Here is a 22,728-nt window from a genome sequence, read left to right on the forward strand (position 1 = left end):
GTGTTACAACTTAAAACTTAAAATGTCCCTTTGTGTTGTCTTACTGCACACAGGGGTCATGGCCTTCCTTAGGAGCGCAGTTTGGCGAGTGTTCTCAGCAGTGAGGCCTCCTCTTTCTCCGCTGTGCCGGACAAGCACTCGGTCCTACAGCTCGGAGCCCACCAAGGAAAAGAGTGTTCCCTACGAGAAGACACTCAAACAGGAGGATGGAGCCTCCTCAGGACCCACTAAGCCATTACCCAGGTTAGATTGGGTTTTGAATGGATAAATGGATTGTGTGGGAATGTTTTCAGAAATATATTCTTAAGATTATATGCAGTGACTTTATACATAAACAGCTGATTAATCTAATGGTTGAAGTGGTGGATTAATACGTGATTGTGAAGAAAAACTAGTTCATGGAGGAATGGACACAGTGATGTACAAGTTCTGAACAGAATATAGATGCTCTGTTGATACTTTGCACTGGGAAAGGTTTGTATCAAAACAAGAGTGTTTATTGTTCGTTTAATTTAAAAAAAGGAGTTATTGGTCATTATTGTTGCTGTAGTTTAAAGATTGGAAGCAGGGGGAAAGAAAAAGGGACTGTGTTGCACTTGTGAATTGATAAGTTAGTGCTAGCTCACAGGCTGGTTGGTTACCTTCATATGTCAAGAGTAGCATCAGCCTTTTTAGTCTTTTCATATACCTCCTCCTGCCTCAGGTCAGCTGATGCGGTGGTGATTGGAGGAGGAAGCCTGGGCTGTCAGACCATTTACCACTTGGCCAAAATGGGAATGACTAATGTAGTTCTACTGGAGAGAGACAGACTGACTGCTGGCACCACCTGGCATACTGCAGGTAACAGTCTGTAACAGTACAGAGAGCTGTGTTTGCCTGAAGTTATACATCCTACTTTAATAGCAGCGTTCTAATAAGAAGTTTTAAGAGTAAATTAAGCACTCTTTGGTAATTTTGTGTAGTAATTATTATCAAGTGTGTTCACCTGCATGTGCGTGATGTGCGAGACGCTCACTAATGTCCACTAAGTTTTTTGCACTCATGTGTCCCTCTGTTTATTAGGCCTCCTGTGGCAGCTGCGACCCAGTGATGTTGAGGTAGAGCTCCTGGCCCACACCAGGAATGTGATTAGCAAAGACCTAGAGGAGGAGACGGGTCTCCATACAGGCTGGATCCAGAACGGAGGGCTCTTCATTGCTTCCAACAAGCAAAGACTTGACGAGTACAAGCGCCTCATGTCGGTAAAGACAGAGACATGTTGGTTGTGAACATTATTAGGAAAGCATAGATTCACTGTTCAGTAAACAGAGGCAAAACACATGAAAATGTGTTTGTATTCATTGATCAGTCTGTTGATCAGTTGTTGTTGATCAATGCTTATGACAATTTTCATATTAATGATGAGGAAACTGACCTCACAGCCCAATGTTCGTCAGTGGTGCTAGTTTCAGTCATTAGTTTCAATCATTATGCAAGTGAACTGTTTATAAGGTTGGGGAAATCTCCGCTCAGCTCAGACTTGAAGAAGCAACTTGGATGAGTGACGAAGCGTTTATTCTGCTAAAAACGCTGCATCCGAATGAACAGAATTAACTTTTTGGGATACAAAAGGAGTCACACAAACACACAAAGACTTCAGATGGAGCAAGTACTTCTGTGACAGCAATTAGACAAGATGAAAGTAAATATTATCCTTAGTCAAAATTGTTTGTTTTCTATTTAGTTCACAGTGCTTCAAGAAAAGGACGCTTCATTTCAAAGTATTTGAGTTTGTAAATCAGTTTGATTGATTTTATGTATATATTTATGCACATTTACCCATCTGCAACAGGGAAATCTTTTTTTATGCATGTAAATGTACTAAATATTTCCGAGACTGAGATAGTTGTTGGTGAGTAATGTCTCATAAATAATTCTATTCTTCAGGTAAAGGATCCTGAAGTCAAAAGCACCAAAGAACAAGACATATCGGCTTAATATGTGTGCACTACAGACATGGCCTCTACAGGATGTGTTTAGGGAACACTCTAGTTCATGAAACATTCGACTGCTGCTCCTCCTTGGGGCTTTTAAATGTAAAATTGATTGTGGGTTTTCTAAAAAAGTTTTTTTTACTGCTTAACATGAGGTACATGAGAGAGAAAAAAACTTAATTTACCTTAATTGTGTGTGTTAGATTTTCAAAGTTCACAAACAACACTACTGTTCCCTTTGCATATTATAAAACTAATACAGAACGCTATGCTGCCATAGCGGCAGACTCAACTTATAGTTACAGTATTGAAAAGAGTCTTTCTGTTTGCTTTATCATGAAGATAAAGACTTTGATATGATTTAAAATGATGGTAGATTTTTCTCTAACCACTTATTTGAAATTGGAACAAAGGTGCCTTTAAAGTAATATTTACATTGAACACGTCATCTCCCCATTTTCTTTTTTCTAGCTGGGCAAAGTTTATGGTATTGAGTCCCATGTCCTTTCACCGGCTGAGACGAAGGACCTGTATCCTCTGATGAATGTCGATGATCTTTATGGAACACTGTATGTTCCAAAAGACGGCACCATGGACCCTGCAGGTACCTGCACAACCTTGACCAGGGCAGCCACTGCCCGAGGAGCCACGGTAATGTCTACTGATCTGCTAAATGCCTCTTTAGTTGATGGCCAGCTTTATTCTGTATCTACCCATAGATTTCAATCTGTGTGTGTGTGTGTGTGTGTGTGTGTGTGTGTGTACACACACACACACACACACACACACACATTAGTTTTGACTTAGCATGTCTTTATATTGTGAACAGCCCAACTACTACACTACATTCTTAAGCTTTGCACAAATGACTCACATGTTCCGTTACTTTTCCTCTGTAGTAATAAGTAAATACGAGGCTTCTCCAGTCGGAAATCTATACGTCTGTAATATTACTCGACTGATTCCCTGTGCATTGTACTTGCATGGAAAAAAGTGCATACAGCATTTCAGTTTTCCATTCTTTAAATCAGGTGATCGAAAACTGTCCTGTAACTGGCATTCAAGTGCGAACTGATGATATTGGTGTGAAGAGGGTAAAGGCAGTGGAGACACAACACGGAACCATTGAGACACCTTGTGTGGTGAACTGTGCAGGTTTGCTGGCTTTCTTTTTCAAAGATGACAAATCCACAAATGTAACACAGTGTAAAGCAGTCTTTATGTAACCTGCAACTGCTCTCCTGATGTAAATGTATCCTGTAAAAGTGAAATCGCAATGAGCAAAGGAAAATCCATACACTTTTTAAGGATATTTGTTTGGTGTTAAAGGTAACACACTTATGACATTTTTGCCTTTCTGTGTTACCGCAGGTGTGTGGGCCACCAAGCTGGGAGAAATGGCCGGAGTCAAGGTTCCTCTCATTGCTATGCATCATGCCTATGTGGTAACAGAGAGAATCGAGGGCATACAGGTATGACCACCGTTCCTGGAGTCAGTGCTATCAGCTAATGTCAGAAATTGCCTCAAGAGGCTTTACGAGCCTGTAGATCCCTTCGTGCCTTTAGACCATTTGATTAAATGAGGAAGACTTTCCTAAAAAAATCTTCAGCAGGAGGGCAAAAAAGGATTGAAGAAGTCCATAAAAGCAGTCGAGGATGGATACCTCTTAAAGTCGCAGCATTGCAGATTTACATCATAAATATTCAAAATGACAAACAAAAATTGTAAAGATGTATGAAAAATGACAACCCGTTCTACCTCCTAAAGCCACGTCCCGAATGATATTACAAAAATATAAAGTTAACGTTTTGTTTACATTTTTAACTTATTTGCAGTAAATGCTGCATTTGACAATGTTGTGTTACTAAGACATCATTGAATAAAAGAGGTGTTTCATTTTAATACATTTTTTTTTAAATTTGTTTGTGAGTTTCCTTTTTACAAAGCAAGTTACTGTGATTTTAATAGGTTTACCAAATCTTCTCCGGGGGAATCATGAAGAAAGTTCAACATGCTTTGTTTTATTTGGCTTTGCCAACATTATAGTGAAGCAATCAGGATAAGTGGGCACACAAAGCTGTTTATCAACTTGAAAAGTTAAACCAGGGTTTTGGAGTCTAGCTAGGATTGTGTTCATATGAAAGGGGCGTCTGACCAATCATAAACATGGACAGGTCTGCTGGCAGCAGAAAGAGAAAACTACGATTTTAGCAAAATGCTGTATGAAGAAGTAAAACGCATGGTACAGGCTGTAAGCAACAAAGCTGCTGCAGTGCAGAGAGGAAAGGCACTGTGTGTGTTTGTGTGTTTTAAGTGCCTTAATCTGTATTTCTGGAAATGATCTACTACACTGATAAAGTTTAATCTCTGTGAACCCAGAAAGGAAAGTGACCAAAAACACTGACTGTTACTTACAGTCAGTGTTTTTGGTCACAGGATATCAGTTCTCTGTCATTAAAACATGAGAAAATCTGATAGATTATAATTGTTACTCTGTTAAATTAATAGTTAATGTGTTTAGGATACTTTAATTTGTATTCTTTCAGCTACAGCCCTGGTGTTGTGTAACAGTGTGAGAGCAACTATAGAATAGAGTAGGTGCATAAGTTTAAATCTATTTAGCATTTTCTCTAATGCACACACAGTAAAGTATGGATATAGGCTCAAATATTTGCATCCACTCGCTTAAATCTTTTAAGAAGTGGTGCTGAGGGTTCTACAATGTCGTTTAACTTGAGGAGGCCAAGGTCTATTAACTTCTCATTAGTGATCATGATTGACTATAAAAGTTAGTTTCTCTTTACCAGCATAAAGTGGATTTGTTTGACAGCACTCACTTGTTTGACTAATACCCAAAATAATGGGAAAGTCCAAGGAACTCTGTGAAGATCTAAAGAGAATTGTAGAGTAACACAACTTGTACATAAGTAAAAGTTTTTCTCATGTGTCACTGAGGCCTAGAATAAGACCCAAGCTGTCACCCTCAGGTAAAAAAAAAAATTGGTAAGGGTGTTTAGGAACAACCCAGGAACCCTGTCGTGAACTGGAAACTGCTGGAACACCAGCTCACTGTCCACAGTGAAGCCAATCTGAGAACTTAGAGAATGCCGACCAAGAAAGAGCGGTGAGTGCTGGCCTTGTCAAGTTAAAAGATATTGTCAAACCTTCAGCGCCACTTATTAAAAGATTTAAGTAAATGTATGTGTATTTTTTACCGTGTGGATTATTGAATTGAATTGATATACCTTTTATTAGTCCCACAAGGGGAAATTTCATAAGGCTGCCGACCTATTGCACGCAATGGCGGCACCATCTTACCCTCCGACCATACATACATTACACAAAACATCACATGGGGAAGACAGGTCAGAGAGGTATAACAATGGGAAAATGCACCACACGAGGAAAGATAAGGAGAAAAAAAATAACTCCCCCCAGACTGAGCTCCAACAGGGAGATCAGTTTGATTCCTTCCTTAATTCTTCGATAAGTCAGGGCCAAGCCAGCTCCGATTCGCCAGAACCCTGTTACCATGGTTCCGAATACTGTAGGTAGATATCTTCAGCACTCAGGCTCACCCAAGCCCAAACTTCTCGTTGAGAAAGGGGTGTCAATTGCATTTAGGGACCAGTTGATCCAATCCATAATTCCTCTTTTAGGTTTTAGAGAACAGACTGTGAGAGAGTGTTCCAGGGAAAAGTAATACAAAAAACACGAGACTAGACAAGGACATAAGAGGCTAAGCAGGGAAGCTAAGGAAGAGGAGGAGAGGAGAAAAGTGCGACCGCCTTCGTCAAGAGCAAGAGCAGAAGATTAGAGAACATCCAAACTAAATTCAAACGTGTGCACCAAGTTCTCTTTCCTTCATTGAAGTCATTAAAGATGTATGCTGTACAGTGTTTCCCCCAGGGGTTAGTTACCACAGCGACGTACTCTCATGAGAGTTGACGTGAAAAACAACAGATTGTTTGCCAAAAGCGGGCGAATGTTTCAAATAACTAATTTCCTTTCATAAATACCAGACATATTATGGTATTGTTTCACTGCTACTTGGTGGCAACTGTTGCACGATGGTGTGTATTTAATGGCTAATTTATAAACAGTTTTTCAAGGTGGAGGAGGGTAATTCTGTCTGCATTAAGGTTATATAACCAGTAGGGGGCACTATGACCAAACAGATTTTCAGCCTGCGATGGCCCAGACTGTTGTTTTATTGTTTGCAATAATTTGTAATAGAAAAGTAAACAGAATAATTTGTGTGTATCTTTATATTAATGGGATGATATGTGAACCTGCATCTACTGGGGAAGCCCCTGTGTGTGTATACTTTATAACAGATGTTCACATGATTCACTGTATCTCTGTGATTGCGAGTCTTACGACTGTTAGATTAAATTAGTGTACACATGCATGACCGTGCTCATCTTCTCGAGGCTGGTGGTTGTAGGCGGTCTGTCAGCTCCCCTGTATTATGTAGTTTAAGAGGAGCTTAACCAGCATTACTGCTACATCACGTTCACAGACGTCAGCCCACACACAAAATGACACACTCGCACACTTGGATGTCAGGAAATCTGTTCCCACCAGAGTGTGCAACTTGTCAGGTCAAACATTTCATGTCATCTGTGTGCCTTTGTGTGACATGTAACCTCCTGGGAGGCTGTGGTGGCTTTAAAGTAAGGGGAAAAGAAACCATACCAGATTGTGTGAATACATGAAGGACAGAAGGTAGTGCAATGTTTAGTATTGATCACATGAAGGAAGCTGGCAGCTGCACCCAGTGCACAAGAGAGGGGAAATGAGCAGTTTGGCTTTTGTTATTTGGAGTGAGCGGTTTTTAAAATGTCAGCTTGTTCGCTGGTATTTTGGTTTTACCCGGAAAACCAGTTGGTGGGTAGAAAAGACCTCCATAGTGACGTGAATACAGATGAGACAACATACCTAAAATGTAACTATTTATTGAACATTTTTGCATAAATATTTATTAGAACACAATGAAATGATTACATGGTATGTTAGACACGATGCTGTGATGCATAAAGAAATGCTTTGGTTTATTAAGATAAGTCATTGTATGGACGACTGCTGCTGTAAACATTTTTAAGGCTGTTTTTTAGTCCCATGTTGTGATGCCCCTTTTGTACAGCTCTTAACATCTTATAAAAATGTAGCACTAAACAAAAGTGCACTTGTCTTTATATTCAGCTTCCAAGGAACCAGACTTTATTATAATTATTTAAGGTAGGATTTTTAGACATTTAAAAAAAAATCTTGACTGGTTTTTCATTCTTTTTTAATCCAGTCCTTTTATCTGACTATTTCCAGATTTTTTCTTCTTCTTTTTTAATCCACTTAACCAACTGAACCCACTTAATCACTCAAGCATTAAAAAGGTATCAAACTCTAGGGATTAACCAGTATTGTGTCCACATATATTAGACAACTTAGCAAAGACACATTTTAAATTGTATCTTTAGGTGCTTTGTTTCTAGCAGCCTGTTGCAAGAACACATGAGGTCATAAAATCAATAAAAATGCCAAAGATAACATTTTGATAGGAATTAAACTGTATTTTTGGCACCAACAAGGTGATTCCCAAAAAGCTATTAGCTGAAAACCTGGCAAATGCTGACATAATGTGCAGTGTATTCTTAAAAATTGGTGAAGAAGAGGCCAATACTATCTACAGGAGATGAGCAGTATCTGAAAGTCATGTACTTAAGAAGTAGGAAATATCCAGCAAAGACTTGACACAGGACCTGAGAGATGCATCTAACCCTTTAGTTCACCGAAGCCTCATCAGTAATGGTCTCAGTGGAAGTTTGGCTGTCAAGAAGCCATTGTTAAAGAAGGGAAATATAGGAGAAAAGGTTGAGGTATGCCAAATTAAACAGGAGCATGACCAAAAATCAGAGGCAACAGAGCTTATGGAGCGATGACAAATTGCTGTCAGCAGGTACAGAAGAAGTCAGGAAAGAGAGACAAAAGTAAGTGTCTACATCCATCTCTAAAACAAATTGGAGGCTCGCATTTCAGCGAATGGTATTGGGGATGTTGTCAAAATGTATGGAATTATAATTGCACTTGAATCCACCATGCAGTATCAACTGGAAAGATTGTGGCAGCAGCTTCGTGTTTTTTAGAATGACAAGGAAACTCACTCTTGTCCATGTTTCAATAAGTCACTGCACCTGTTTTCCATTTTCCTTTAGAACATAAAGAAATTATTAGCAATTTAAAATTTTTATGAATAGCTTTAGACCAGCGGTCCCCAACCCCCGGGCCTTGGACCGGTACTGGTCCGTGAGTTGTTTGGTACCGGGCCATGAGAGTTGAGGCTCAGGTGTGAAATGTATGGTTTTCAGGGTTTTCAGCGTTATCTTGTTATTGTTTTTATCGTTTACTCGGTCTTCCTGGGTCTTTTCACGTGTGTTATGAATAAATCTTCTTTTTTTCGGTACCGGTACTAGTTTTATTTTGTTGTATTTATCCGCGACACCTTAAAGTCCAGTCCGTGGAAATATTGTCGGGCATAAACCGGTCCGTGGCGCAAAAAAGGTTGGAGACCTCTGCTTTAGACAGCCTTTGGGATTTCAGTCTCTGGAGCCTATCCCATCCATCCCTGAGCTCTTGTGACCCTGAATTGGATGTGCGATGAAGAAATTCACTCAATGGAGTGAATGTAGATTTTTATGAACTTGGAGAATTTAAACAACTATTTGGTAATAAAATTACTTTTTGTTTTTTTTTTCATAAAAACCGTCCTTAACTGATTGTGTTCTCATTCCTTCGTGTTTTGATCCGTTCACTTTCATCTTCCCAGAACATGCCAAATGTCAGGGACCATGATGCGTCAGTGTACCTGCGCCTTCAAGGTGACGCTCTGTCTGTGGGCGGTTATGAAAGAAACCCCATCTTCTGGGATGAGGTAAGCTTGAATGTCATCCTGAGGTTAATTGTCAGATTCTCTTTCTATTCGTTTCAGTGAGTGCTGTGATAAAAGATTTAGCTTTGCTCGACAAAAAAAATCAAATACTTTAATTAGGAAGCTGAATAAACTCATCCAGTTTATATACTTCTCATGTGTCATTTTGACCTCATCTCTTATTTACCTTGTCTATTACTTTCTGCTGTATTAGTTTGGAGGTCAAACTGTATTCATAACAGCAGTCAAAACTCTGTGTGTGTGTGTGTGTGTGTGTGTGTGTGTGTGTGTGTGTGTGTGTGTGTGTGTGTGTGTGTGTGTGTGTGTGTGTGTGTGTGTTAATTTTAAAGGAAAACTGTAAAAAATATTTAACATTCAGGGGAAATTGTTATTTGTTTTATTCCAAAAAACTGATATAAAGACTGATAGTTTGTGACCATCCTGCATAGCTTAGCATTAAGACGGAGGTACTATAAGAACAGTTAGCAGTTTTCTTCCATTCTTTATGATCACATCTTTTTACACTCCAATTTTGCTATTTCTCCCATAGTTTGCAGGATGCTCAGACTTGGTTTTAATATATGTATCCTATTTATTTTATTTTTTTTATGTTTTAGTTGTTTGTCTAGGAAGCTGAATTCAGGATGTTTATGTGTGCTTAGCCTGAATACATAACAACAGTAAGCCACTAATCTGGTTCTGTTTAAATATTCCTACAGCCTACTGGGTCGACTTTATAGGTTTTTAATATGACAGACAAATATCAATTCTCTTATCATCTTTCTGTAAAGACACAAAGCTACAAATGTTGGACTTTAAGTATAAAAACTTGAGTAGCCATTATAAAGGAAGGCGCAACAAACTGTGTTTATGATGCTTCTGAAGGCACAGGAGTAGGTATAGTATACCTAGTAGGGAAAGAACAGGATTCCCTTTCCCCCCCCCCAAGTTCTGTTGGAATCTTTGGCTTTTGTTGGATGATTTCATCAAATCCAGTGCCTTCAGGTCACTTACGCGAAGGCGAAGTTTATTAACCTTGATGCAAATAATGAAACAAAAAAGGGATCAAACGCTGACACTTTTGGAAAGTTTATTTTTCTCTAGAAAGTTTATACAGAAAACTATACTTAGAAAGGAAAAAACTAGTCCTATATTTGTATCCATTAATAAAACTGTTGCAAGTCTTATTGCCCACACTCCACATATATTTTATTTCTAATGTGCACAGTGATGAGCACAGTGCTCAAGAGGGAATAAGTCTATTGGATTTTAATTACCTCATACTCATTCTTTTAGCACAACCCCTGACAAACATTGTATTTTTAGCTCCGCTTGGGGTGAAATTTGTTTTATTGGAACATTAAAACCAAAGTACATCTGTAAAAGGAACTGAAGGCTCTGAAGACTAATTATTCGAACAACACTTTGGCAACTAGAAAAAGTCATTGTGCAAGCAGTTGCATGTTCCATGCAAAGACCGACTTTAGAGAGAGTTTGACTTTGGAGATTGATCTTTTTAAGAGCCTTTGAACTGACAGGTGGTCTTGGTCTTAATGGATTTGTACTTTCTCTCAAGGACAGGTTTTTAGAGCAGTTTGTTAAGTGGGCTGGCAGGAGGTTTGGTGGCATGCATTTATGCATTAGATACTTAAAACCTTTCACTCGTCATGCATTCCTTCTTGATTTATGCCTGTTTTTTTTCTTTAAGACTTTGGTCTTTTATACTATTCAGAAGTAATGAAAGCCATTAGACGTTTTCTGCAGGTCACCGATAATATCTTTTTGCCTGTCAACCTAACTTCCTGGCTTTCTGTCCTTCTGGCTGGCTGGCTGCCTGTCTGCAGATTCCTCAGTGGTTTTTACATATTAGAGGATTTCTTTGAGCGGAAGCAGCTTCTTTGTTCTCGTTCTGCAGCAGCTTTGATGTCTTAAAGCAAGTGGAAGAAGAAAGAATAGATACCAAAAGGAGAATTAGCAAGGAGACGTGGAGAATAGAAGAAGCGGAGTGATTGAAGATGAGCTAGATTGATGGCTTGGGAAGGATTGGGAGAAGTGTGGTGCCTAGGACAAAGGTATCTGCTTCTCAGATACCCCAGTTGAGTGTCAATGCCCGGTAATAGTGCAGAACTCTTTGTTCACATGAAAGCAGCTACTGTCAGCTTAGGCATCCATATGACATTAAAGTCTTAATCGAAGCTGAGAGTGTCACAGCAGATGGTAATTGTGAAGCCAAAGGAATTTCCTTCAGTACGTCCTCTGTACTTGACTGTAGACCATAACCATCTATCTAACTTAATCACTTATGTTCAACATTTATAAAAACGGGTTGATATTGTTATCCAGTGTTCTTGTTTTGTTTTTGTTTAGGCATGTCTGTTACATAATTAAAAAAATTGAGGAAAGTAAAGTAAAAGTAGATGAAAGAGTGAATCAGGGCAGGAATTGAGAGAGAAATACGTGACTGATAAAATTGCTGGACAGCTCTGGTGTGCTGGACTTTCCACTTTGAGTGCCCTGAGTCAGCCAGATTAGTGTTTGATGGGAAGGTGGGGGGTCGTCTGTGCTGCTGGCCATTAGTTGTAGGAGTTAAAGGCTGGATTTTGGTGTGGCTGAAAAGGAGGGAGTTACAGAACTCCAGATTGGAGCAAATTAAAGCTTGGACAAGATACTGAGATGAGAGGAAGGGCTGATTTGACAGATGTTTCTGTGGTGAGGAAGAGTTGATTTAACAGATGCTACAGGATGTGTTGTGGCTGCAGCCTTGCTTCCTCCAGTCACATATGAAGAGGATAAAAGAGCACAGCAGTATTTTTGACACTGGCACTGCGGTGGTACATCAGCATTGAACATCACAGTAGTAGTGCTGACTGTAGCCTACAAAGACACACAAAGAAAAGGAAAAATATTAAAATGCACCATTATTCAGTGCTCTTTTTACTGCTCATTTGCATTTTCTCAAAAATCTTCAATTCAATTTTTCTAATTAGATGTGGTCCCTATTTATGTGATTTGGTGTCTTCCTCAAACAGAACTCATTTTCAGTGTGAAAATTAGTTTCAAAATTGGTGTGTTTTAGGGGTAAAAGAGAGAAAGTAAATGTGTGCTGTTATTTTAAGGTTACTCAAGGTTTCAAGGTTATTGGAAGTAAGCCAGTCATTTATTATCAGTGTGCCTTTATTTATTTATTTATTTATTTATTTTTCAATATTTCCCAGGTGTCTGATAAGTTCGCCTTCAGCCTGTTCGATCTGGACTGGGATGTCTTTATGCAACATATTGAGGGTGCAGTCAACAGAGTTCCTGCTCTGGAACAGACTGGCATTAAGTCCACTGTCTGTGGACCAGGTACGTACACACACACACACACACACACACACACACACACACACACACACACACACACGCACATGCTCAGTTGTGTTCCCATCACCTCATGGGGAATTACATTTACTGAGGTCGTTTCCTGGAGACTTACTCTATCTGCAACCTCCTAACATTAACCCTTCCACTAATCTTAAGCTTAAAGTCTACATGCTAAGATGTAGATATGTGTTTAACATTACAGGGATTTATGTCCCTAAAAACAAAGCAGGGCATCTATTTGTGACTATGTGTAAGCGGACATATATATCCCCACAGGAAAAATGCAATCATGCACACATACAAGCACTAGTTCAAAAGAAGCATTAATCTTTGAGCAATTCCTCCATGCCTTTCCCTACAAATCCTTATGCATTACAGCAGCAAACAAGCAACTTTCACAACACTTTGGATGCATACTGTGGTTGCCCATGAATATGTAAACTAGCGAGCTGTATGCCATGTTTGCAGAGGAGATGGTTTGATTAGCTCGAGCCTGACTTCCTGTGCAGGTAATATCACATTGCCCAGCTGGTTATGTGAGCTGGTCTGTAGCCATGCTTTGTGGTTTCTGATTTGAGTTTTTCATTATTTTAGCCTGGAGCAGCAGTTTGGAATAATGATCAGAATGATTTTGTGAGGATAGAAAAGTAAAACAGAGTGATAAAATGAAAGTACAAAAGACATTTAGAAGGAACTTTGACAAAAAGCAAACATACAAAAAAGAAAATGTTAAAGGGAAATAATAATTGATAACATAAATTTTACAGAGATGAAATAAAGACGAAATGATGGAAGAAAAAATAAAGATAGAAGTCTGAAAAGCTGTCTGTTCTTCTTATCTGTGCCCTTGGCTTTAAGTTCATTTTATGTTTACTGGATAAGCTTGCTGCGTTAAACAAAACATTTTCAGAGTGAGAAAATGTTACTAACGAGAAATGAGAAGTTACTAAGGCACCTTTGGCATTTCCATGAGGATACAGCAGGCTAAATGAAGGAGAAATTTCAAATATAAATCGAATATTATGAGTTCCATCAGTATGTGCAATTCACCACTCAGAGAGACTTATTTATATAGACAGAAGTATGGAAAATTGAGTTAAAGGTTTACGGTGTTTTCTTTTGGAATATTCAGCAGTTAGTCTAATGTTGCTAAAAGACGTATTCACACGCATGTGTTTGTAGGTATGTAAGAGAAAATGTCTTTCTTTCGGCTTAGTTCAGTTGAGTAATAAAAGTACTGATATCTTAATGTATCTGCTGCAATTTCTCTGTTACATAAGACATTGTTAGTTTTAAAGTTTGCGTGTATTGGATTTTTGAAAAAGTTATTATTGCATTGCAGAACTTGGCTAAAGTTGCCTTTAAACAACTTCCAGCTCTCCAAAACCACCCATCCAATCTGTGGTTTTTAACGCAAGTGGAAATAAGGAGACATTACGGTTTAATGAACAGCCAGCCTGCCGTTATGGTTAGGAGGCATTTACTGACCACAAACGGCTCGCTAAGTTTCAGTGTTGCACACAGCTGTTCTAAAGTCTCAGAGGACCAAGCCTGACCAAACCTAAATGATAAATGGTGGCTTGCCAACTAAAATGAAAAGTTCTGAGCCTTAGCCTTGTCACAATTCCTCCCCACACTTTTATATCTTGTGCAAAACTAACACATCCTGTACTGTCAGATTGTCCACCGAATATAGAGACGCATTTCTTATTATATCCGCTAACATGTCAGATGATTCGGCGCTCAGACTGCTGATATCATGTTAAGACTGAAGACATCACATCTTTAAATCATCTAATTTGTGGAAGATCTGCTGCCATGTTTGATCATGAATATTTTAAAAACTACTAAAGACAAAAGCCTGAATTTTTCACTGGCCTTTCGTTTTGTAAAAATGAATCAGGATCTGAGATTTTGGATAGATATATCAAACATGACTATTTAAAATATGAAACACAAAATCAAGCTGCCCTGCAAAATACCATATTTGCGCAAACACTAATAAAACATTGCAAAAGGAAACTAGAATTCTGAATGGTTTATAGTCGAGTTTCAGAATAATGCAAAATGAAACTTTTTGAATAGATTAACACGAATTCATGGTCATAAAGTGCTATTTTCAATTAACTTTCACAATGGATTGAGAAAATATGACAAGTTGTATCACAAAGACAAAAATATCAGTAGTTAGTCTCGTCCGATTCTTGCAGGATTCAGTCTGGAAGTCAACTGCCTGATTCCTGCTTGCCTGTAGCAACTGTGGCATTAGGATTTGGGTTGGGTTAGGGGGTTAGGGTCTTGCATTGGAATACAGATCACAAGTGGACACAGCAACTTTACATTGCTACTTACGTGAAAGAGGCTACTAATCCCGTTTTAACTACTTTGAATTGTTGTGCTATATTTATTTTCATATGTGAAAAGTCTTACATCAGTACTTGTTGGGTTCTTTGCATTGTTATCGCCTCTTAGTATTTTAAGCTTACCCTGAATTATAAGATCTCTGATGGGCGTCAGATCTGGAAACGGTAGGTAGAGTATGTATCAAAATGAAAAATATGCAGATATTTATTGTTACTGAGCACATTATTTTACTGATATTTTTGTTTTACACTTTGTCATGTTTACTCAATGCAGCATGAAATTTGGATTCCTTCTTCATATTTGTGACAAGGAATTTCATATTAAAAAGTATTCTACCTGCTTTATTCTGCATTATTGTGAAATTGGGTTATATACACTTCAGAAAATGTTAGTATTTGTATGTATGCAACGTGATGTTTGTTATTAGTGTGTGCTCGCATAAGTGACTTTTTTTGGGGGGGTTTTTTCTTCATATCTTGAGTAGATAATACTGTGACTTTTTTTTAAATCTCTCTGTTCAAAATTACAGACCCTGATTCATAAGAAAGGTCCGGGAAAATTTCAGGCTTTCATCTTTTGTACTTTTTGAGATATTCATGCTCAGACATACCAAAAAAAATATCCATCTCTAATTTTTAGGCAAACTGGAGATGGATGAGCATAAAATCTTCTCAACATTTGATGATTTGGCATGGAATGACCCAAAGCCAGAGATGACACTGATAAAATAGCCAAAGTAGTCAAATGTCCATCTATCAGTCCTTTTTCTTCTGCATATCCAATTCTGGGTCATACGTGGACTGTATCCTATTCGAGCTACCACAGGAGCTGAGACTGACTCCTGTGACGAATTGGATAGAAACATTTTGTTCCCACCTTTATCACAAAGTTTCTCTGTTATTGTTTCAGAGTCCTTCACAGCAGACCATAAGCCTCTGATGGGAGAAACACCAGAGGTCAGAGGTTTCTTCCTGGGCTGTGGCTTCAACAGTGCTGGTAAGTTCTGCGTCAGCTGACAACTGACAGTCTGAAGAAATAAAATAGTCAGAGGTGAGAAAAGAGAGGAAGGGAGGCAGGGAGTGAGCGAGAATCCCAGAGAGTGCAAAGACATCTTAGATTAAATGGTTAGCTTCATCAACTTTGCCTTAAAGAAACAATACATACACTGCACTCACTGATTATTTATTATAAAGTACTTCATCTTTAATAGCTTTCCCTTGAGGAATCTATGAAATGATTCTATGAAATGATTCCTCAAGGGGTGACAAAGGTCGAAGAAATCTTCTTAGAAAACAAATGGGCAAAAATAATGAAGAAAATAAGGGAAATGGCCAAAGAATTTTTTTCTTAGACTCTGACCTAGCCTTCACCAGTCTCTCAAGGCACAAATGAATAATAGAGTGGTTTTCATTTTTCAGCTTTCATCAAGAACATACACATACACGCAGGCACACACAGAAACAACCCGAGTAACTCCATTACTTCACTCAGGGATGTTTCTACTGACATTAGAGAAGGAGGAATGCGAGGATCTCAGCGGTCTGAAAAACAGAGAGAGGGGGCGTAAAGGGTAAAGTAATCACCATAAGCATTAAGACAATTCAGACAAAGCCTTTTTTTTTCTGCACAAGAGCAAAAGACTATGGGATCCGGCTCTGCAGTCCTGACAGACGCTTGGGAGACGCAGTGAAGTGAAGACCTGATGTGTGGGCATCTCGACACTCATATGTTACACAGACCTCCCTCTTCTGTATTTTCTTTTCTTTCAGAGGTGTAGTTGACTCGCTGCAAATTAATGAGTGGTCCTTGATGTTTACCACTGCTTTTCTATTCCGCAACCACTTAACCATGAAATATTCTGTCCACCACCCTGATCAGAGTACTAACACGTCCTTCGAGTACTGCCTCATATTATACCTGAAAACAGTGGTAAAACTTGCCAATAGGCTTCTTCTCATAAAAATAATAAATTGTCATCAGTTTGGATTATTAATTCATGGCAGCTCAGTGAGCAAAAAGCTAAATGTTCAACAACCTCATGTGAGAGGCCGACCCCCATCTGTTATTCTCTGGTAATTAATAACTATAAAGTGAGCTTGGGACTGTTGGCATTACATTTTCTTTTCTACATTTACATAGAAACACAACCTGCCTGTGTGAATAGAGGTGGTTACAATGCTGTCGTACCCATTTTATTTTTTAGTGTAATGCCGGGTACTAGCTCAGTGAAATGGGCCTAGTATTACTAATATCACACCTGAGTCATTTTCACACATGCACAGCAGCCCTGAACTTTCCTAAACATTACATGGTGGAGCTGTGCTGCCTGCTCTATGGTACAAAATCAGTGTAATGTCCCATGTAGCTTATGTGTGAATTAAGCACGTAATTGTCATGCGAATTCACAGACAGTGAGTGGGAGTCGTGAGGCTGGTCTCCTGCGTGTGTTACCCGCTCACCAAAGGGAGTGCTTCCTGTAGTGAGAAGACTATTTGCACGTCTTGCAAGTATATACTTTTAAAAACTAGAGTTTGGGGAAAGCAGCGGTACGACCAGCAGCACAGAGGAGAGCAGGCATCAGTGATGCAGGTACTGTCTAAGTTGGAGATTTAGTATGACGTGTAGATGTATTGCAGATGTGCAGTAAGTGTGGGAAGGCTAAAGCAGCTTAAATAGTGTGCCCTGCATAAGAAACTGGATGTGCAGAAAGGCATTTGGAGCATCAGTTGATGTGGGCTGCCATTGAGATCAGCCGATCTGCTGGGACTGAGCTTGACTTCGTAGCCTGCCTGAACTGTGCTCGATTCGCACTCAGCATCCACACACACAAAGGAAACACTGATGTGCCATGTCGTCCCTTCTTCACACTCTCTGCATCTGTCACTCTTTCTTCCCCTGTCTTTATGCCCCTCTGACAAGGAAACGGCATCTTTCGCATTTCCAGTGACACGGCTGTCTTGGCTCAAGGCCGGGCACGGAGAGGCAGGAAAGTTCAGAGACCAAGGGGTCACTTTTGATAGATAGTCATTGAATGCTCTTTACTTGCTGGAGCTAAATTTGGTCTCCAAGCAATCACCAAGCCTTCAGACTGGTTGAAGTTGTATTTGTTGCCTGGCAACCTTTGGATACTTATTCTTGGTGTCAAACCCATCATGCTTAACATTTAACTGCTCTTGTTTATAAAGGCATTTTTTCTTCTTCTTTCTTTTAAAGCTATGAACTGCAGCCCCTCTTACCCGGCTGCATCCTTGTCTTGCTAACAATCACAGGAATAAGCACCTTTATTATTTCTTATTGTGCACAATAAGAAATAATAAGGATACTGGTGCTGATGTAAATCTTAGAAAAAAACTCTTCTGTTTTTTGGCCAACTTTGTTGGCTCATAAAATGGAAGCATTAGTGTGAACGTGAAGCCAAAAGAGGATCAAATTTCTAACTTAGAAAAATTATTGAAGAGGGCATCACGAAACACACTCTCTGCATTCTGAGGAGAGTATTGTTAATTTCAAGGTGAAGAACATACTGACTCTAAAGTTCTAGTTATTTTAGTGCTGATTATATGTGCTATATTCAAATAACCAAAGCCTTTAAGTAAAGAGTAAAGCATTTGTGGCAGTACTTGGCTTTCTATATGTTAGAAGAGAAGGTTAAAAACACTTAAATGTGTGAACTGTAATATATGAAATTGTGTATGAAGTACATGACGTTTTCTCCTTGTTGTGGAGGAGCTTTGGCTCATTCATCTTTACAACTTCGCTTTAGTTCCTCGAGGTTTGCAGGCGTTTGTTAATGTACAGTTCCTACAGCATTTGGGATTATTGTTCTGATGAATGACCCATCTTAGGCCAAGCTTTAGCTATCACACAGATGGCCTCATATCAAGACCAGCATTCAAATGTTTAGCTAAATATGAAGACTAGGATTTTAGAGTACTGACTATCCTGGCTCTGAGGACTAATTCATTTAGTGTATCTTGTTTGTCTAACTTCTGAATAACACATCTTGATATGCAGCACTAAATGCTGTTTTAAAATTTTGGATTAATGCGCTTGCTAATCTGCTGAAGAGGATATTGGAAAAGATTAAAAAAAAACAATTGTGCATGTTTTCCTGCTCTTTCTAAGCATCGGTGGTATTGCTGGCAGCACCGCTGTAAACGTCAAGAAGAAGAATTTGACACCGAGGAGATTAGATGACACATAATGACCGTGAAAGGGGCAAATATTTGCACGGCATAAACGCGAGGAGGAAAAGGGACGGGTTAGAAGGGGACGACAGAATGAGTGGAAGCTCAAGCACGAGGATTTACAAGTATGGAAACTCACACATCAACCCAGTTATCTCGAGTGACATTTATCAGTGCCACCTCGCCTTGCTGGTTGTCCCCACATTGTCTTGGGAGAACTTCATCAACATCCTCTCACCCCTCCTCCCTTTATCGCTCAATCCCTGCACCCATACATCCATCTGTCTAGCAAAACAGCCATTCAACTGTCCACCCGGGCTCGGAGTGACAGTGCCTGCAGATGAGTGAAGTAATGAGAGATAGAGGGAGAGGGGACGCTGTGAGAGATGGAGATGGAGGGATGACAGAGGGTTGCAAGGACACACTGTTCGTGCTGCTGCATATTGATGCTGTGGTTGCAACACATGGGAGAGACATACATACAGCACACACACATACGCTTGATAACTGCAAATTACCAGCAGCACAATGCAAGCGGGGGGTTGCTAAAAGGGCCCAGCTCATTAACCCGACAGTTTTGGGACTTGACAGATAAAATATTGAATTGCTGATGATTGTTTGTTGGTTGGGTTGAAAGATGCACAATGCTGCAGCCACTGGGTGCAGATGATGAGGTCACATTGCTCGGGGGCTCCTGTGAGCAAGAGTCAAAAGATGGAAGAAGGGTTGAAATAACCTTATGTGGATCATGTGCCACATAGGAGCCATAGCAGAGGACATAAACTGCTCTGTTTCTCTTCTTTTTTTCCTTTCTTTTCTACAAATTAATGTGACTCTGTCCTCTAGGCGGGATGTAGGTGAGCAAGAAGGGGATTAGAGATCTGCTGTGACTTATTCAGAATATCCACAAAATAGTCTGTTTCTTTAAAAAAAAAAAAAGTTGAGGACAAACATGGGAAAGATGTATATAAGTAACAAAAGAGTGAACTTAGATGATAGTTCTGATGAAAATTTTAATTGTACAAAAGCTTAAAAGACCTCCCCATTTCCCTTCCTGAGGAACAGTTTCTTGACACCCTTCAGATCATTTCTGATGAGGCTTTGGCGAACAGTAAACAGATCAGAAACATCTCTCCGGTCCTGTTTTGGGTCTTTGCTGCATTTTTCCCTATTTTAAATACTATTCATAGAATAGATAGTTTGTTTTATTCTTTTATTCTTCTTTGGTCCTCCACTTCTTTCTTTGATTCTTTTTGAAGGCCACACTGCACACAGTGCCAGAATGTGAAAAGTCTTTGGAAATCACGTTGCTGGCTTAAAAAACGATTTTGTGTCTGTTGAATTGTGCTATCTTTGGCATTTTCAATAGATTCAACTAAAGAAATCGGGGAAAAAAAAAGATGTTTGTGTGATAGACTGCTAGTAACAAAATGCCTAAAGATGAAACTAAAACTAGATTTAGCAAAGTTGTCTGTTATGTGTACTAGTTCATCCTTTTTGGTGGTTACCTGATTGATTTGCAGGTCAGTGTTGAGTGCCTTAGCAAGCAACTAAAAAAAGCATTCCCCTAAAAATGATTAAGGACTGGACTGAAAAGGAGTGATGTTTCTTAAGACTTTTGCACAGTACTATTATTATTATTATTACAGTTTAAAGCTTTGGACATTTGTCTGTGTCCTTTCTTTTTAATTTAAATCTGTTTTAGCATTTATTTTATGGGTTTTGGGTTGTCTTTAATTTCAAAAAGTGTGAATAAATGCCTGTTTTTAAATGATCATTATTTTTCCCCCTCTGGTCCTCATTCAGGGACCCACAGGGAACAATTGAATCCAAAGTGGCATCTTTTGTTTGGTTTGACTATCATTCCATCTAAATGTTATTCCCTTGGGCTGTGGAAATTTATCTGACTTTGCATTTAAAAAGCAGTTAATCAGGTACAGAAATATTGGCACTCATAATATTCACAGGCTCCGTCCTTTAACCAAAAAACAAACACATTCAGTTTCAAAAGACAGTAAAGAAGCTATAATCTTCAATTATTTTATTCCACAATTACATTAAACTGGTTAATATTGTTTCAGCATTAATTAAAATGAGCTGAATTTGACCGGGAATGCTTCTCACATCAACATCTCTTTTATCCTTACACCTTCTGTTTCAGGTATGATGCTGGGAGGTGGTTGTGGTAGAGAGCTGGCTCACTGGATCATACATGGCCGCCCTGAAAAGGACATGTACGGCTATGACATCAGGTACATCACTCCACAAAATCTACTCAAAATTCTTCAGATTATCACTTTAGCAAAAGGCAGCAGGAACTGCAGCAAGTTTTAATGAAGTCTGAACGATTGTGACTTTTAATGAGCATCTTTTGAATCCGTCTCCCTTCTTTCTCAGGCGCTTTCATCACTCGCTGACAGACAACAAACGGTGGATCAGAGAGAGGAGTCACGAGTCGTATGCTAAGAACTACTCTTTAGTGTTCCCCTTTGATGAGCCGCTGGCCAGCCGAAACATGAGGAAGGATCCTTTCCACCAGGTAGGTCAGTGGTTTGCTCTCCAGTGCAGACAGTTAATCAGTGTTTCATGAGGAGTTCAAGGAAGTGACCCACATGCTTTGTCTTTGTGCTTGGAGTTAGTCACACTCCTTTCAGCTGTGGTGTGAGTCACGGATGAGTTTGAGATAAGCGCAGAAATGATAAAAGAACTACTGTATGAACAGGTAGTCTAGCAAATGGTGACAGAGAGCACAGGACTCATGCACGACTCATAAAAAGTTTAAACCTTTTTATTAAAGTTAGGCAGGCAGAAGCTGGCAAGTAGGTGGGTGAAGGGGAAGAAGATACGCATGATTTTTTTTTTCTTTTTTTCCTTTGAGATAAACATTAAGCCTAACCTTGGCTTCCTTAAAGCTTTTTTTAGTTGGGTAATCGTCAGGGCATTTACTTACTGTGTCTGTCTTGATTTAGACAAACATGCATGCTGGTTTGTGGACCAATATCCAGTCCATGTTTTTCCCTGCATGTAACTTGACCTGTCATTTCCAATTTCTTCCTTCTGTTACCCGTCTAACTTTTGCACTTTTCTCCTTCAGTCACTCAGTTTTCTTCATCTATTCATTCAGGTTTTCGTCAGATTCACACAAGTCTGCTTCCCTTTTTTCTTCTTCTCGTAATTGTGTTGCTTTAGTTATTCTCATTAAAGTCTGCATTTTATGTGTTTCCCCTTTCTTTCTCTTTCTACACTTCTGCTACCACAACATCTGGCTGGCTAGCTGAGACAGAAATGTGCAGATAGAACAAATCTACATATAAATGATGCTGCTGAAACCCTAGCTTGTCACATTTCCATGTGTGTGAATGTCATAAAAGGGACTTAAAAGACTTGTGAGAGATATAGGCATACAAGTGTTTGTAAACTCGAGGTTTGGGACACGGGGATCTCACTTTCTTATTCCGTTGCCTTTGTTCAAACCTAGAGGCAGCTGATTCAAGCAGAAGGCAGTTAGAGGTGTAAGTTATCCCCAGCAGTTACATTTAATAATGCAACCCCTGCCAACATGAATCTAAATGCTACACTTAGTTTCAGTAGCCTGGTCTCAGATGTCTTTCAGCTTCCCCTCCCTCCTGAGCCTGGCACAAACTTTTAATGGGCCCCACTACCACACTTTATGCATTAATGATCCACTTAGACATGCTTTCCTATTCCAGAATTCATTTACATTTAACGGTTGCAATTTGTACCCCCACTCGGAAATGTAGGCATCTTTTCATGAAAGATTATTAACACAAATTCCATTAGTAACATTGCCAATTTGTCTTGTAGCTTATATCGTGTGCTTTCTCAGAGTTTGCTTCGTTTAAATATATGAGGGGGTTTTCAACATCTGGTTTTTGCTCTTCACTATGAAATAAA

At 39.2% G+C, this 22,728-nt stretch overlaps 1 protein-coding gene across 2 annotated transcripts in view; it reads left to right on the forward strand.

Moving 5' to 3' along the window:
- sardh (sarcosine dehydrogenase) overlaps positions 1-22,728 on the forward strand; it is a 42,836-nt gene that overhangs the window by 1,096 nt on the left and 19,012 nt on the right. For both annotated transcript variants that reach the window (XM_085463420.1, XM_085463419.1), the window contains exons 2-12: positions 54-243; positions 704-840; positions 1,063-1,241; positions 2,445-2,624; positions 3,005-3,128; positions 3,345-3,445; positions 8,798-8,902; positions 12,115-12,244; positions 15,536-15,622; positions 20,975-21,065; positions 21,211-21,352. In XM_085463420.1, coding sequence (XP_085319546.1) covers positions 59-243; positions 704-840; positions 1,063-1,241; positions 2,445-2,624; positions 3,005-3,128; positions 3,345-3,445; positions 8,798-8,902; positions 12,115-12,244; positions 15,536-15,622; positions 20,975-21,065; positions 21,211-21,352 — 1,461 coding nt within the window. In that variant the 5' untranslated portion in view covers positions 54-58. The remainder of the gene's footprint in view (positions 1-53; positions 244-703; positions 841-1,062; positions 1,242-2,444; positions 2,625-3,004; positions 3,129-3,344; positions 3,446-8,797; positions 8,903-12,114; positions 12,245-15,535; positions 15,623-20,974; positions 21,066-21,210; positions 21,353-22,728) is intronic.

This window comes from Copadichromis virginalis, linkage group LG7 (genome assembly GCF_057382275.1).
Source record: "Copadichromis virginalis isolate Kocher_CV1m ecotype Utaka linkage group LG7, C_Virginalis_male_GT1.1, whole genome shotgun sequence".
Classification (NCBI taxonomy): domain Eukaryota; kingdom Metazoa; phylum Chordata; class Actinopteri; order Cichliformes; family Cichlidae; genus Copadichromis; species Copadichromis virginalis.